This window comes from Anabrus simplex, chromosome 3 (assembly GCF_040414725.1).
Source record: "Anabrus simplex isolate iqAnaSimp1 chromosome 3, ASM4041472v1, whole genome shotgun sequence".
Taxonomy (NCBI): Eukaryota; Metazoa; Arthropoda; class Insecta; order Orthoptera; family Tettigoniidae; genus Anabrus; species Anabrus simplex.
In genome coordinates, this window is record NC_090267.1 from 440,775,121 (window position 1) to 440,792,496 (window position 17,376).

The 17,376-nt window shown below is 38.6% G+C and overlaps 1 protein-coding gene across 1 annotated transcript in view; it reads left to right on the forward strand.

Moving 5' to 3' along the window:
* Dcr-2 (Endoribonuclease Dcr-2) overlaps positions 1–17,376 on the forward strand; it is a 396,960-nt gene that overhangs the window by 244,124 nt on the left and 135,460 nt on the right. Inside the window, exon 16 of the mRNA XM_067143947.2 lies at positions 6,364–6,542. Coding sequence (XP_067000048.2) covers positions 6,364–6,542 — 179 coding nt within the window. The remainder of the gene's footprint in view (positions 1–6,363; positions 6,543–17,376) is intronic.

Below are 17,376 nucleotides of genomic sequence, written 5' to 3' on the forward strand. Positions count from 1 at the left end.
TGTTACCATAAAAGAAGGGAATAAACATAGACTCAGATCACTACGTATCAGTAATTAAGTTTCGGCCAATGCCTCTCAACAAAAATAAGAAAGAACCTACCATAATTCGCTTTGACACAAAAAAGCTCAGAGAAAGAGAATGAATTCAAAGAACTTACCCAACCAGTGGAAAACGACTTCAACAGCATGAGAAAGCAGATGATGCAAGCTGCAAAAGGAGTGGCCGAAATCAAGAAGAGGAAGATGCACATGTGGTGGAACGATAACTACGAGAAGACCTTAGGGGATTGTCTGAATGCCTGGATAAAAGTATTACACCTCGAAAAAAGAAGAAGATCGGAAGATGTACATAACACAACAAGCATAAACAGCAAAAATAATACGCAGTGAGAAACGCAAGTGTGAAAAGGAACTACTGGACAAGATTCCACAAGACTTTCATAGAGGTGAGAACCGTGAATACTTCAGAAATTTTAAAAAGAAGGTACTAGGATACAAAGCACCTTCCCTTTGCTTTCTAAGGAAAGAAAACTGCGAAATCTTAGCTAAGTATTTTAATAACCTTTTAAACTGTGAAAAACCAGCCAACCCCATCAAAACAAACAAACCAGTGAGCCAAACCCTGCCATCTTCTCCACCAAATCGCAATGAAATCAAATGCCACATAAAGAGACCGAAAAATAACAAGGCTCCTGGTGAAGACTCTATGATTGCGGAACTGTGGAAACATGCCCCGGAAGAAGCAATTGACATCCTACACCAAACCGTTGTAGATATATGGGAAAAAGAACAATTACCAGAGGACTGGAAGCTAGCTTTGATCCATCCTTTACACAAGAAAGGAGATATAAGAGATGTGAACCATTACCGTGGAATTTCTCTTCTGTCAGTAGCCTACAAGATCCTGTCACTATTCATCCTTGAAAGTCTAGAACAGCAAGTTGAACACAAACTCGGGGAATACCAAGCAGGTTTTCAGAAAGGCCGATCAAGTGCAGAACAAATACTTAACCTAAAAACCATAATAAGTTACCATATGCTGAGAGGTCGAACCTATGTATCTACATTTGTAGACTTCAGGAAAGCATTCAACTCCATCGACAGTGATGTCTTGCTTAACATCCTTGCAGAAATGGGAGTCGATGAGAAACTGCTGGTGATAATAAGGGCAACACTGACTAATACCAAATCCAAAGTAAAATTCCAAGGATGTCTCTCTGAACCCTTTGAGATCAAAACAAGCATTTGACTGGGAGATGGGCTGTCACCTCTTTTGTTCAACTGCATACTTGAGAAGGTAATACAGGAGTGGCAAAAGACGTTAAAAGAAGGAAACCTTTACAGTCCCTTAAGGATTGAGACAAAGAAAAACGGAGTGGAAATAGATTGCTTAGCGTTCGCTGATAGCCCTGATGACAGAGAATTTCGAAAGTGCAACGGAACAGATCAGTGTGTTGAAGGAAGTAGCAGAACAAACAGGTTTACAAATTTCCTTTCAAAAGACAGAAGTATTGTCGAATATCAAAGATGATACGGCACAGCTAAACACCAAATATGGAACGATAAACCATGTTAGTAAATTTAAATACTTTAGTGAATCGATTCAGCAAAATGGACTTGATAAAGAGGCCATAGCAGTAAAAATCAAGAAAATGTAAGTCACTTTCCAAACTACCCGCTACATTTACAACAAAAAGTGCTTTTCCCTGAACACAAAAATTTGCCACTACGACACTGTTATCAAACCAGTATCGCTGTATGCATCTGAATGCCGTATCCTGTCCGAGAAATGTTTGCTTGTGGATTTAGGGAGGAAAGAGAGAAAGAAAGATTTTACACACCATACTTGGCCCAAACTACAAAAATGGCATCTGATAGAGAAGATCACGGACACAATGTGTAAAGGCAGAGGTCAGTTCTATGGTCATATACGACAGATGATCAACTCTCGATGGACGAAATGTATATTCAGTATATTTGACTCAAAACCAAAAACGGCAGTGCCATGGTACGTTAATGTCAAGAAAGATCTTAAAGAAATGGGCCTACAAGCAGAAGATGCACAAGACCGAAATCTTTTCAGATCAGCCATCAAGACTTGTGGGACTTTCCGGGATGAAAAACGGGCAACTGGTGCTAAATGGACAGAAGAACGTCGTGCTAAACACAGTGAGCTAATGAAGACGATGTGGATCAAGCAGAAAATGAACAAATGCCAGAATGTAAAGTGAGGCTTATCGTGGTCCCTAGTTGGCCGTTTTAGAGACGTTGAATGAATAATAATAATAATAATAATAATAATAATAATAATAATAATAATAATAATAATAATAATAATAATAATAATAATAATGTGGCCATCTTGCACAGGTCCAATGTAACATTAGGTAAGTGTGGGAAGGAAATACATACATAAAATGCTGAACTTTTGTTATTACCCACGTTAACAAAATTATCAGCTATATTTTACGAAGATGTGGTACTTCCAGAGGCATTTGCTTGGGTGCAGTCCTGGGTTCCTTGGACAGGTCCCATAATAAAATGATGTCTCACTTCTGCCTGCTTTTCACTTTCCTGTCGGAACACTCGGCATAGTCCCCCTTTTTTTTTCCCCTTACAAGCATGTATGATGTGTAGCTTCCCATTCAGACAAAATTCAATAACACAGCTGCTCCGCGTGCCCCATAAGCCCCACGATAATTTGATCCCTGAAAGACTTGTGACTTACTTCAGGCCTATTCTCTGCCTTTTGCTGCCTATTTTAGTTGAAAACTGTTCACTAAAGCTACCGGCTTCTTTCCCATATTAGGAGGCATGTATTTCATAGCTCTTTTGTGAGAATGAAAAGTCGTGGTCATTCTTCAACCACTACATGACTGTTTTTTTTTTTTTTTTTCCACTGTCTTCCATTTCAGTTTCCTACTCCTCACTCAGAAATTTATTCTGATATTTGGGAATACTAATTTCTCTTTCAGAATCGCTCAACAAATCAATGTCAATATCGTCACTTTATAATTTATAACAATTTGTTTTCTTGATTTACACTATACCCATTACCGAGTGAGTTGGCTGTGCAGCTGTGAGCTTGCAATTGGGAGATAATGGGTTCTAACCCCACTTTCGACAGCCCTGAATATGGTTTTCCGTGGTTTCCCATTTTCACGCCAGTTAAATGCTGGGGCTGTGCCTTAATTAAGGCAATGGCTGCTTCATTCCCACTCGTAGCTCTTTCCTATCCCATTGATGCCATAACACCTATCTGTGTCAGTGGGACGTAAAGCCAATTGTAAAAATAAAATAAACTATACCCCTTTGTTCTAGACCGTAGCTATATTTGGATACAAAGAGAGGTAATCATTGATTACAATACAATGCCTGTTAACTATTTTGCCAGTGGAATACTGTACATTCTGTTGAATTTGTCTTAATTTCTTATTTATGTTGGAAACATTAGGAGTTTTGATTTTTCTGTTGAGTACCTGTAGAGTACTCTCTTTGCTGATATATTTTGATTTATGTTTTGCTTTTTCTTTATGGTTTAACTTGGCTTAACTTCATCTGCAGGTAGCCTTCCTTGTGTCTGCATTGAGAGTCACAAGCATATTTTCGTACAGTTCTTCCGTGGACTATTTCATAGCTTTTTGGGGAGAACTTGTTCATGTTTCAGCACTACTTGCTTTCTTCCTGATATACATTTTTTAGTTGTGATTCAATCATTCAGCATGTTTATGCATTATTATCTGTGCATACATATTTGTTAGTTTCATGAAGACTAAAATGTATGTATTGCACTAAACAAGTATTGGAGTAAATATTCACTTATCAGATGCCTGCCGTGAGTACATTAAGTGATATTCGTGAGCAAGATTGCCCACTCTACAGTAGAAGTTTTATTTTGAGTATCTACTCACATGGCGCATGCTCACAAATGTAAAACAGAGAATATTTCTACTGTTTCTTGTGGTTCAGAACAGACCATAGAAGATTCCTCTGCCTTTGTGACATTCACCAATTCAGAACACGTTACCAAGGACCCTATTCCAGGTCCGTGAACATCAGCCCGTTGTAATGCCACCTAATCATGATCAGCATTATTTTAACCCATTCGACTCATTTTACATGGCATTCACGCGAGCATTGGCCAGGCCTTAAACTCAAAGGATGAGACATTCACGCACTGCACCGAGTAATATGTACTAGCTTATATTTTGATCACCCCTGTAAGGGTTTCCCTTTTGCAAACTTTCATAAATAGAACAGTAATGTGGCTTGTTCACAGCTCTCCTTCTAAGACCTTGCACCGTTATTTATCGCCTAATTGTAGCCTCTGAAAGCACAAACATTTCATCAGGTGTCGGTCATTCTCCTAGCCATGATTCCGGGCATAGTAGGCCTATAAGCAAGGGACAGCAATGCTATCGCTGGACTAACTGAAAGTGTTTTAGATTCTGAGGACAGTGATGGCGATTATTATAATATTGAGGAAGATATTTTAAGTGAAAACGACATTTCATCTGATACTAAAGCCCCCTGTGCGAAACCAAAACAGTGACTGGGTGCAGGTTAGTAATAGAGAGAACCAACCAATTATTCATCACTTTAAAGGCTCTCCAGGAGTATCAGCAGAACTGAGAGAGAAATATTTAGATAATTCTATATCGGAGTTGTTTGAATTCTTGGAGGTTATGGACCCATCCTTTCCCACATTGTGCGGGAAACAAATATTTACACTATGGAACAGTTATCGGACCCACATGGGAGAAGATGGTGGTTTGATATTAGTGAGGATGAAATTAAGGCCTACTTTGCTCTCCATTCTGATGTCCAAGGTTCGTAAGCCTCGCATCCAATTATAATGGAGCAAAGACAATTTATTGAGACCCAAATTTTTTAAGACACAGTGAACAGTATGAAGTGCCTCTACATATACCCAAATGTTTTGAGATTTACCACACAAAATCTTTATTCTAACAACAGTGTTGTTGAGTAAAATTATTATGAATGTTACACTGAAAACTCTGCGTAAAAATTCTAGTTCCTGTTCTATGTATGGCATTTACTTCAGAGCAGTGCACAGTAGTTCTGGCTGGGTGGCTTGTTCATCTTTAGGACGATTTAAATCTGATTTCTAAGCGAACGTGCAGGACCATTAAACTGGAAGCAATTGGGTTAAACCCTTTCTGAAAGGTAGCATCTAGACATTGTCCAAATGATCTATGCTCAAAGACTGCAATAGTGTTTAAAATGAAATGTTTATATGCAAGTGAATGCCTCCAAATGACTGGAAAAGCTGGGCTAGGAGAAGCTGAGGAGTTTGAGAGAAATATCCTTCACTAGATGGGTCATAGAATTGTGAATGGTTATTATGAGGTTTTGCTAACAGTCTTTCGGAACCACTTCCAATACACCCAAAAATATGCACCGAGAACTGTGAGAAAAGTCGTTTCAAGAGTGTAGTTGTCGGAAGTGATAGGAAGAACTTCTTGCTAAGTTTCAGGTATTCTCAAAGCCAACAGCATAGTTTCACTGGAACAACGACTATCTTCTTCAGAGTGGACAGCAGCAATAAAACTAAACACGAATTGTCTTAATCTTCAAGGAGTACCCTGTGTAGGGAATGAGTCGACCGTCTGCCACATATGTGGCAGAGACAGAAATCCCTTCTGAAGTAATCGGCAACTGCCCATGTATAACATGTTAATGATAAACTCACAACACCGTAAGATTAAGCGTAAGCTAAAAGACCTGTTAGCCAAGAAAAGTTTTGACTGCTATGAAGAGATGTTTGCTGTTGGTGATGATGACCCCTGCCAGTTCAGTGACATGGCATTCAACACAAATGATTCCCAGCCATTATAGTTGACCCAACCATCCAATTTGAAAACAATGATCCAACCAGACTACCTCGGTTCAAAGGGAAAAGCAAGCCACTTGCGGAAAGTGTGAAGATTACTGTAACACTCAACTCTCCCGACGCTATGGATCCTAGAAGTTCCAGGTATACCGCCTTCTTTTTGGATCGAGGAGATCATTTTCGGATCTGTACTGAAGTTTTTCAAGAAATTACGTCTGGAAGAGACAGAATTGATAACCATTTGCAGAGACGACTGCTGGTGGATTCAGAAAAGATCGTCAATCACCAATTTTATGGGTATTAAAATATTTCATGCTACAAACACGCCATGTTACCTTTTGAGCTGAATTTCCTGTAAAATTGACTGTATGCTGTTTATTATTGCATCTCCTGCACGGAGCAGCTTCACTTTATTTGTGTATATAATAAAGTTGTTTCTGACTTTCTGTCTCGGAAGTATTTAGGAGGAGTCTGTTACTAATTATTGGTCTGTATGTTCATTCTTGCAGATGTACGTTGTAACCCAGATCTGCCGTGACATGACACCACTCACGCCATTTCCTTCTAGAGAGTATGTATCTTTTGAAGATTACTATCGGAGCAAGTACAGCCTAAAAGTGAAGTGTCAAGATCAGCCACTTATAGAAGTTAAATCCATTTCCAACAGATTGAACTGTTTGAGACCAAGGTAGGTTTTTTTTTTTTCTTTCCTAAATTGGTTTAATGTCCTGATTTTTCAAAGATTCCATTTCATTGTTAAGTATGTTGCATAGATTTACTGTCTCCAAATCAGCATTCTGGATATGGTTGCATGTGCTTTATTATACATTTTAGCATTATGAAAACTGAAAAGTGGCATTCATATTTCGCTATCTTGAAGTTAGTCTTGTAGTTTTGACCTCTGTAATTCTATTATGAATAGAGTAAATCGGTTTAAAAGTAAATAAAGGTTGTCATGACAGTTTGTTGCTTAGAAAAATGTGTAGTAATCTTTCGTTATGTAGCAATATTCTATATGAACTGTGTCCTTGTTGTGTCTATAAGTGTTTGTTATTGTTATTACTAGGGCTTGGAAGTTGAAGACCTATAAATTGCCTTTAAAAAAAAAACCTGTAAAAAGACCTATATATATATATATCCAAAAGGTGGACCTAAAAACTGGCAAAAACCGGGCAAGTTGGTCGTGCGATTAGGGGCACGTGGCTGTGAACTTGCATCCGGGAGGTAGTGAGTTCGAATCCCACTGTCGGCAGCCCTGAAGATGGTTCTCCGTGGTTTCCCCTTTTCACACCAGGCAAATGCTGGGACTGTACCTAAATTAAGGCCACGGATGCTTCCTTCCAACTCCTAGGTCTTTCCTATCCCATTGTCGCCATAAGACCTACCTGTTGGTGCAACGTAAAGCCACTAACAAAAAAAAAACTGGCAAAAAGGATGTAAAATGTGATCCAAATTCGGTCATAATTTCAGATTTAATTACATATTTAATGAAGGAATATAATGTTTGAACATGCAAAATTCTGGTGGTATGCAACATACAGTGCAAAAATATTTGAGTGAAGTACTTCTTCTTTCAGAAACGATATATATTTTTATATTAACATAATTTTAAAAAAGAATTCTGTGTTTGTTAAAAAAGAGTATTTGCAGAATTTAGAATGACATTTTTTTCCCACCTAGGATTAATTCAGCGAGCCTGCAGTGGACATCCTGGAGAAAGAAATTGAAATTAGTATAACTAGAATCATATTTGGCTTAACCACACTAGGGTTATAGAAATTGAAATTCGGAAACCTCACCTCAGTTGGCTTTGCAGTATATCACCGTAGTCATCTCCAGGTTCTTAGGTGTAAAGGATCGCTGGTTTTCAGGCATTACATTGAAAAATATCGAAAAACTTCTCTCCACATGAACAGATTTTAAGGGTTCATACTTTAAGCATGCGAGATCTTCCTCTTCAAAAACACTCGCAAAAAAATTTCACTTAACTTGCACATAATTTGATACCCCTGGGATTTTTAATGCATTAATTTCAAGGTATTTCCACGCTCATACTTTTTTATGCATGAGTTTGTGCTTTTGTGACTTTTAATCTTTTAGGGTTATGTTCATTCACGCCAAAAATTCTATCCGTTGATGATAAGGGAACACCGATATTGTCCATTATACTTAGAAATACCATAAGCAGTCATTTTGATCACTTCACTTCCGTGATATGGGGAGCTCTATTCTGCTCACTGCTTGCTTTCTGTGATATACACTATTTACAAGTGGTGCTATAGGGGCATATGATGAAACTAAATAGTATGCCTCTTGCAGTGGGTCGCGAGTGGAAGCGTTAGTGCCTGTCCCTTGTAAATGAAAATCCACAGATGTTTCCAGTCATTCGACCGGGTCAGGAGTGGAATGTAATGTGTAATAATGGTGCGGCGGCAGAAACTTCTGTACAGTTATTAGCAGAACTTGAAAAGCTATTATTAGCAGAACTTGAAAAGCTAGGAGAAGACGAATCAGGTGATGAAGATACATTATCAAATATAGATGCAATGAGTGACGATGAGGATTTTATACTTCAACAGTGTGGTAATATGTTGGTTAGTGATCGTGATTATTACATGTTACGAGTCTCATTATGATAGCCGTATTGGAGTACAGAATGTAAAAGTTTCAAACAAATTTATTAAAAAACCACCATTCCAAAGATTGTAAAGTATTGGAATGGTGTTTTTTTAATAAATTTGTTTGAAACTTTTACATAGTGATCGTGATTCGGCTAATGAAAATTTACACACAGTGGACATCGTACCTACAATAGACACAGTTACTCCATCAACCAGCCGTGATCAATCTTGCAGCAAAAGACGATCAGGTAGCAGCGGGCAACCTTTTCAAAGAGGAAGGGGACAAAGTGGGAGAGGACAAGAACTGGTAAAGTCTCCTTCATTTGCACCAGGGGATCAGTTATGTGGTTTGGATGGAACAATTATTTGGACTGTTATCAACAGTAGTGGGAACCTTCCTGGAAGGAAGGCTGCTCAGAATGTACTGAAAGAGGCAGCAGGACCTACTTCTCAAGCTAAGCGTAACGTAGAGACTAATAGCAAGGTTAGTGCCTGGCGTTTATTCATTGACACATCCGTTTTGAAGCATATAAAGATGTGCACAGAAACAGACAATGCATAATAACTGGTCTATTTCTTCTATTTGACTAACACTATGCCAAGAAATGGGTTCAATGAAATACTAAGGTATTTACGCTTTGATCTCCGTAAAACTAGATCTACTCGTTTGCAGACAGATGCATTTGCTTTGGCGTCTGCTATTTGGAATAGATTTATTGAGAATTGTTATGTGTGGTATAAACCAGGAGCGAATGTCACAGCTGATGAACAAGACTTCTCCAGCAGAGCTCGGTGCAGCCAGATATATTTGGCATAAAATTCTGGCTACTGGTAGACATTGATTCTAAGTATGTGTGCAATGGTCCTTACCTTGGGAAAGACGAAATGCGACCTGCCAACTAGTCACTCCCTGAAAATGTTGTCATGAAACTTATGGATCCATATCTCATGAAAGGACGTAACGTGACTACTGATAACTTTTTACATCGGTAAAGTTGGCTGAGAGACTGAAAGAGAAGAAAACTAAAATTGTTGGAACAATCATCGAGAGAGGAAGGAAATTCCAGAGTCAATAAAAGCATTACGTATGAATCTGTACAAGACTGTCATACTTCAGAAGGAAGATCACACTACTCGTACGGTATATCAAGGAAAAGTGATCAAGAATGTTCTTCTGCTGAGCACTCTACACCCCATCGTTCAAGTCAGTGAAGATAACAAGAAGCTCTCTAGTACTACTGAATTTTATAACGGATTAAGTATGGTGTGGATGTAGCTGATCAAATGATATGTAAATACACCACTAGGGCTGGGTGCCGAGGTGGCCTGTACATTTATTTTACAACGTACTTGATCTGGTAGCAATAAATTCATGGATAGCCTACAAGGAAGTTATGGGACAGAGAATCTCTCAACATGATTATATTCTTGAAGTAATACAAGGACTAAGATCTGATTTTGTAAAGACAAGATCCTGGTTGATTGAACTCCCTACGGTACAGCCTAAGCCTCAGACTCAGGTCCAGTGTGCCAGTCGTAAGTGACGATGAAGTCAAGTGAACTCCAATTGTAAACAGAACAAAACCTCTGACACGTGTTCTTCGTGCAACAAAGTAGTATGGGGAAAATGTTCATGTAAGGTAATCACTTGCATAAATTGCTTGTCAAGTGCTGAGTAGGCTTGTAAACAAATAAGAGACTATTATTTTTATCGTAAGTTTTCACAAAGGCATTCAATAGCTAGCCCGCCAAAATATTTCATTGCTGCCTATTAGAAGTGAGCAAAATGAACAATTATTAATATTCAGCAATGGGTTGATCTGTATCCAATGCATCCCAATGTTTAACTGTGTTGTTTTAAAATAAATTATTGAACATTCACATGTTTCCCAGACCCTGGATGTTAGATATATCTCAGTAAGCGGCAGCAGTCAAAATGACCGACAGTGGCCTTTATAGGTATGAGGAAAGTTTGGCCATTCTTGTGTTAAGAGGTGATGGATGAACTAATGATAATTCAAATTGAGAATGGCGGCACAAATGTAGTCGAAGGAAAGTAAGTTGAAAAAAAATAAAAATGATCTTCAGACACGAGAAAAAGAGACTTCTCCTCAACTTCCGAGCCCTAGTTATTACTCTGTCTTTTGTTTGGCGTATGATTGCTATAATAATACAGTTATCAATCTTACGTATGTTTACTATTCTAGAGTTTCTTTAAACAGTCTATTATAATCAGTATTACCTGAGAAATATGGTACTCAATTAGTATTACAAATTACATTTTCAGCAAGTAATCAATGGTGTGGGTTCATGATGTGGGTTACTGTAGTCACGTCCTAGTTCGTGAACCATGGGCAACGTCTGAGTGGCCTAGTAAGTGGTCCTGAGAGTCGGGATACCAGTTGCTATGGAATGGGGAGTGGGCATCTCGGACATATTCCGAGTCATGGCCCTCCTTGTGCTCAGGCGGCTAGGACTATACAATCCACCGGTGGTCCATAACCCGTTAGAGGAGAGATCCTCACTTGGACTATGTGTAAGTAGGGTAGCATCCTGCTTCATGAAGTTACCAAGCTCAGAACATTTTAAGCAAGCCTCGGACCTATGGGAATAACGGAGTCCCATACCCATTTGACAGGTGAGGGACTCCTTGGAAGCAGCTTGGCAAACGAAATGGAATTTGATGGCAAGCTATCAATATTAATGGGGCTTATGGAAGAAAGAAGGTAGAACTGGCTGAGTTAGCAAATAGGATGCATCTGGATGTGCTAGGAGTAAGTGATATTCGGGTAAGGGGAGATAACAAGGGAGAGATAAGAGATTATAAAGTGTACTTGACGGGTATTAGAAAGGGAAGGGCAGAGTATGGGGTAGGGCTGTTTATCAGGAATACCATTGTACACAACATCATTTCTGTTAGGCACATAAATGAGCAAATGATGTGGGTAGATTTGGCAGTTAGAGGAATTCAGACGAGAATTGTCTCTGTGTATTCACCATGTGAGGGTGCAGAAGAGGGTGAAGTTGATAAGTTTTATGAATCATTGAGTTACATCGTTGTCAGGGTCAACAGCAAGGATAGAATGGTGCTAATGGGCGATTTCAAAGCGAGAGTTGGAAATAGAACTGAAGGATACGAAGGGGTGATTGGCAAATGTGGGAAAGATATTGAAGCTAATGCGAATAGGAAGCGTTTGCTGGACTTCTGTGCTAGTATGGGTTTAGCAGCTACAAATACATTCTTCAAGCATGGGAGGCTAGGGGTACCAGATCCATAATAGATTATATCTTAACCAACTTCGAATTCAGGAAATCTGTTAGGAATGTATGAGTTTTCTGGGGATTTTTCAATGATACAGACCACTATCTGATATGTAGTGAACTAAGTATCTCTAGGCCTAGGGTAGAGAAAGTGAAATCTGTCTGCAAACGAATAAGGGTAGCAAATCTCCAGGACGAGGTAATTAGACAGAAGTACATGGATATGATTAGTGAGAAGTTCCGAACAGTAAGCAGGTTTGGGATATAGAAAGCGAATGGGTGGCATACATGGATGCCGTAGTAGAAACAGCAAGGGAATGCCTAGGAACAACTGTGTGTAAAGATGGGAAAAGGCGAACATCTTGGTGGAATTATTTAGTGAGAGCAGCTTGTAAACGTAAAAAGAAGGTTTGTCAGAAATGGCTCCAAACATGAGCCGAGGCAGACAAGGAATTGGACGTAGATGAAAGAAACAGAGCGAAACAAATAGTTATTGATTCCAAAAAGAAGTCGTGGGAGGATTTTGGTAATAATCTGGAAAGGCTAGGTCAACAGCAGGGAAACCTTTCTGGACAGTAATAAAGAATCTCAGGAAGGGATAGAAAAAGGAAATGAACAGTGTTTTGAGTAATTCAGATGAACTCATAATAGATCCAAGGGAATCACTGGAGAGGTAGAGGGAATATTTTGAACATCTTCTCAACGTAAAAGGAAATCTTTCCGGTGGTGTTGCCAACAGCCAAACTCATGGGGAGGAGGAAAATGATGTTGGTGAAATTACGCTTGAGGAAGTGGAAAGGATGGTAAATAAACTCCATTGTCATAAAGCTGCAGGAATAGATGAAATCAGACCTCAAATGATGATGTATAGAGGGAAGGCAGGGATGAAATGGCTTCATAGAGTAGTAAGGTTAGCATGGAGTGTTGGTAGGTGCCTTCAGACTTAGCCTACAAAGAATACAAAGCCTGCTCACTCGCAGCGCTCTCTTCAGAAACAGTGTCCGCCTCGCAGTGCGCGTCTTGACGATTGCAGCGCTAGTATACCACCTCACATCAGCACTCGCTAGCATTGCTAACGGGAGTTAAAGCCAGCACAAATTTACCCCTACACTATAATTCCTGTATACTATATATGTTACTGAAAAGAATGAAGTAGAAAAGAATAAATGTTCACCTTTTACCCCTAGGAGTTCATTTTAGCTGTGGATTTTCATTTCAGATAACACACATAACTGCCGAAATTTATGTCGGGCATTTAAAAGGATATCAGGTCTGCACTACATTATTTAATATCGCACCATAGATTTTCAGTGAAAAGGAACGCTTTTAACCATTTTCCTTGATTGTTTTTTATTCTCAGGAAGTATTCTCGGCGATAATCATCTGCCGTGCCATTAGCGTAGTTAGTGACAGAGGGGCGCAGAAACTTCTGCAATATTATTCTGCTTAGTTCGTCAGGATGATCACTTTTCCCACACTGTAGAATAGGATTTTTAGCAACATGTGGCAACAGTATTTCGGTTAATTTTTGTGCTATTTTTGGACTGCCCACCGTTACCGATATAATTTCTAGGGCCCGGATTCATATGCACTGAAAACTCCAAAAATATGCATGGACATATGCACTAAAAGTGTTGAAAATATACACTAAAAATAAAACAAAATCCACTTACAAACGCATTATTTAATATTAACTCAGTGTTAAATTGATAAACAGTTTAATTACTTGCAAAATTAATGTGTGCCAGTAGGTTATCAACTGTTTTTCGATGTTTTCAGGGGCAGTGACTTTTTGCTGTCGGACATAATTAATTTATACGTTGAAAATGATCGCTCTACGTCAACGGACGTAACTGGGCAACACTTGTACATCCATTTACCTGCTTGTATTGCGACACTGAAAGCACTTTCCTTGATCGGGAAAGGCTTTTCGTAATGCCAGTGGATGTACAACATATAGAGTTCATTAGATTTTTCATTTCGTTCAGAAATCTTGGATAATCGATCACAACATAAGAGAAAAATATATCTGTTTATGCACTTACAGTCAAAATATGCACTAACATTCAAAATATGCATTTTAAAAATCTCCGGGTCCTATTCATTTCGTACGTTACTTGCCCTAGTTTCATCAGCAGTGAAATAAAACTTGGCTTTCGATCCCTGAGACCACCTCTGTCTTTGATTTTTATTAATGACGTTAGTGGAGAATGACTCTGGATACTACTAATTTTATCAACACACTCTTGACAGGCATGTGGTCTTCGACAACTCTTACCAAATACCCTCCAATATATGCCATTGCAGCACTCGACATAGAAACGCATGGTGCTCCTTCGGTTTCTTTTTCGATTCTTTCCAGTTGTGTTTGAAAATTTCTTGCTAATTCAGGATTCATTCATCCGCGTGTGCGATTTGTTCACTAACTAACGGTTGAAAATGTTGGAAAAGATACATTTTGTTTATTTTGTTCCGAAAAATAAGAAAACCATTTAGAAGCTTATTATTATTATTATTATTATTATTATTATTATTATTATTATTATTATTATTATTATTATTATTATTTACATTTTATGGCCTTCATTGGACCACTCAAGCCAACTTTATACAAAGAATTTTTCGGTTTCCTGTCAGCCCAGTACTTCTTCATTCTCTATGATCTTATCCTTCTTTCTTCATCAGAAATCACCCTTCCTATTGTCTGTTTATTGATTCTGATTTGCAGTCTGGTTTGTTTGTCTGTGGGTTTCTTGATTTTGTCGGTTTCGTTTCTTAGGTCTTCCACTGTAATTTGTAGTTCATCCATATCTTCCTTGATTTCTGTAATCCACTTAATGTTGCACTTACTATTCCATAATTTTTCTTTTATTCTCCTGATGATCCTGTTCTCTGGTGTCGTGATTAGATGTCCAAAAAATGAAATGCGTTTCTTCCTGATTGTGCTCGTTACTGCTTCTATTTCCTTGTAGACTATTTCATTAGAAGCTACTCTCCAGTGTCCATCTTTTTAGTATGATTTGTTGATGCATGTTCTAACGATTCTTCTCTCTATCTTGAGTATTATGTCTATTTGTGCAGTGTTAGTTGTTTTGAAAATGAAAGAACTTGCTGATTTGAAACGGAGACGATATGGTCAAATTTTGAGAGATGCCAATAATGAAATCATCTTGGGTGTGGAAGGGAAACTTAAACGATGGAAGGAATATATTAAATCTCTTCAAAGATGACAGAAATGATCCTCGTTCACCTGACGAGAGGATAAATGAGAATAGCCCTGAAATAACAAAAAGTGAAGTTGTACATGCCGTAAAACTTAAAAAGAATGGTAAAGCAACTGGACCTGACGGTGTGTACGCTGAAGTCCCCAAAGTAATAACAGAACAGAAATCTACCGGCCTCAATGTTTTAACAACATTATTCAATCAAATATATCTATCAGGAGAAATACCATCAGAATGGCTGAAATCAACCTTCATACCACTACAGAAGAAGCCTAACTCGTTTCAGTGCGATTATTATCGTATGATAAGTTTGATGTCTCAAGTGCTCAAAATATTCTTGCGAATCATTCACACTAGAATATACAAAAAATGTGAATCCCACATGGATCAGAATCGGTTCGGTTTCCGAAATGGCGTTGGTACACGTGAGGCACTCTTCTCGTAAAATGTGTTGTTACAGAGGTGCAGAGATATGAATGTTGATGTCTATGCCTGTTTTATAGACTATAAAAAAGCTTTTGATTGTGTCAGGCACAATAAGCTGATAGAAATTCTGAGATCAACAGGTATTGACTCCGGTGACTTACGTATAATCAGTAACCTGTACTGGAATCAGTTTGCAAATGTCAAAACTGATCAAGGAACTTCAGAAACTGCTTTGATCATGAAGAGCGTCCGCCAGGGTTGTGTACTGTCACCTCTTACTCAGAGGCAATCTTTAAAGAAATATTTAAAGACTATGGTGGGATCAAAATTAACGGGAAAATCATCAACAACATCATAATGCAGATGATACTGTTGTCGTAGCTAATGACATGCCTGCCTTTCAGTGCATGATAAACTCCTTAGTTCAGCACAGTGAAGAGTTTGGATTGTATGTTAACCCCTCAAAAACGAAACTGATGGTGTTCTCTAAGAAGACAATTCGGACAAATCTCACAATAAAAGATAAAATAGTTTAGCAAGTGTCTTCTCTCAAATATCTGGGTACCATCTTGGATGACCAATGTAACTCCAAATGGGAGATAATATCTAGAATTGAGCAGGCCAGGAAACAATTCATTACCAGGAAGAAACTCTTTGTGAGGTCAGATCTCAGTCTCCAACTACGAATTCGTATGATCCGCTGCTATATATTTTCTGTTCTCCTATATGGATGTGAAAGCTGGACTCTGGATCCAATCATAGAAAAACGTCTTGATGCCTTTGAAATGTTCCTGTATCGCCGTCTCTTGCGGATATCCTGGGTAATGAAAATCTCAAATGCCAAGGTCCTTCGTCGGATGAAATAGCAAAAAGAACTACTGCTCACCATAAAACAGAGGAAAACGCAATACCTAGGACATATCATGAGAGGTGAGAGGTATCAGTTATTACAGCTGATTATCGAAGGGAAGATACAGGGGAAGAGATCTATTGGGAGAAGAAGAAATTTATGGCTGAAAGACCTTCGAAGATGGCACAGCTGTACTTCAGAAATGGCATTCCATTCTGCGCTGTCAAGATCAGAGCTAGTCACGTGGATCGCCAACCTCCGCTCGGAGACGGCGTCTCAAGAAGAAGAAGAAGAAGAAGAGGTTTTTTTTTTTTTTTAAAGATGGTTTCGCTTACGTATGTTATTTCTGGTTGAGTGACTGTTTTGTAATGTTTTAATTTTGTTGCTATTGACAGGCCCTTTTTGTTGTAGGTATTCTTGGTGACATATTGTGCTCTAGTCAGTTTATTTATTCTGTTATGCCATGCTGGCTTTTCATTGAGGTTATATGTTATGATTTCTCCCAGATATTTAATCTACAATTTTGATTTCTTGGTTTCCTATGGCAATTTTGTTTATGAGTGGTGGGTCAGTAAACATGATTACTGTCTTTTCAAAACAAGCTTATATGAGACCATTTATTCCTTTTCTGGTTATTTTTCACGAAAAACTGAAAGGTAAAAAGAAACTACTTACATATTATGTCACTTTACGTTCCACAATTATTCCTCTCTTCCTCCTACACAGACAAGCACATTAACTTACGCTCCGTGATAAGATTGGGTAGCTGCACTCTTCGAACATTCCAAGGTTCAAATCACAGTTTCGACACTGGCAATTCTCAGTGTGAGTTTCATGTAGACTATACCACGGAAATGAAAGTATGAGAGAGCCTTCAAGTCCTCGGATACCTACTACAAAATTTGTGCCAAATACGATGGCCATGACACCCAAGGAGTCTGGCATTGCAATAATATGCTAATGTTCACGGATCATGTAACTACTAAATATTTTCATTCCTCCCCTGAAGAGGGAGGCGGGCTTTCTAGACGGTGACACTGTTTCTTGGGCCAGGAGATATATCGAAGATAATATTATTTACATCAGAACAGGAACAATAATAATAAGTAACCTAATTTTTGCTGTCACATGGTCTGCGTA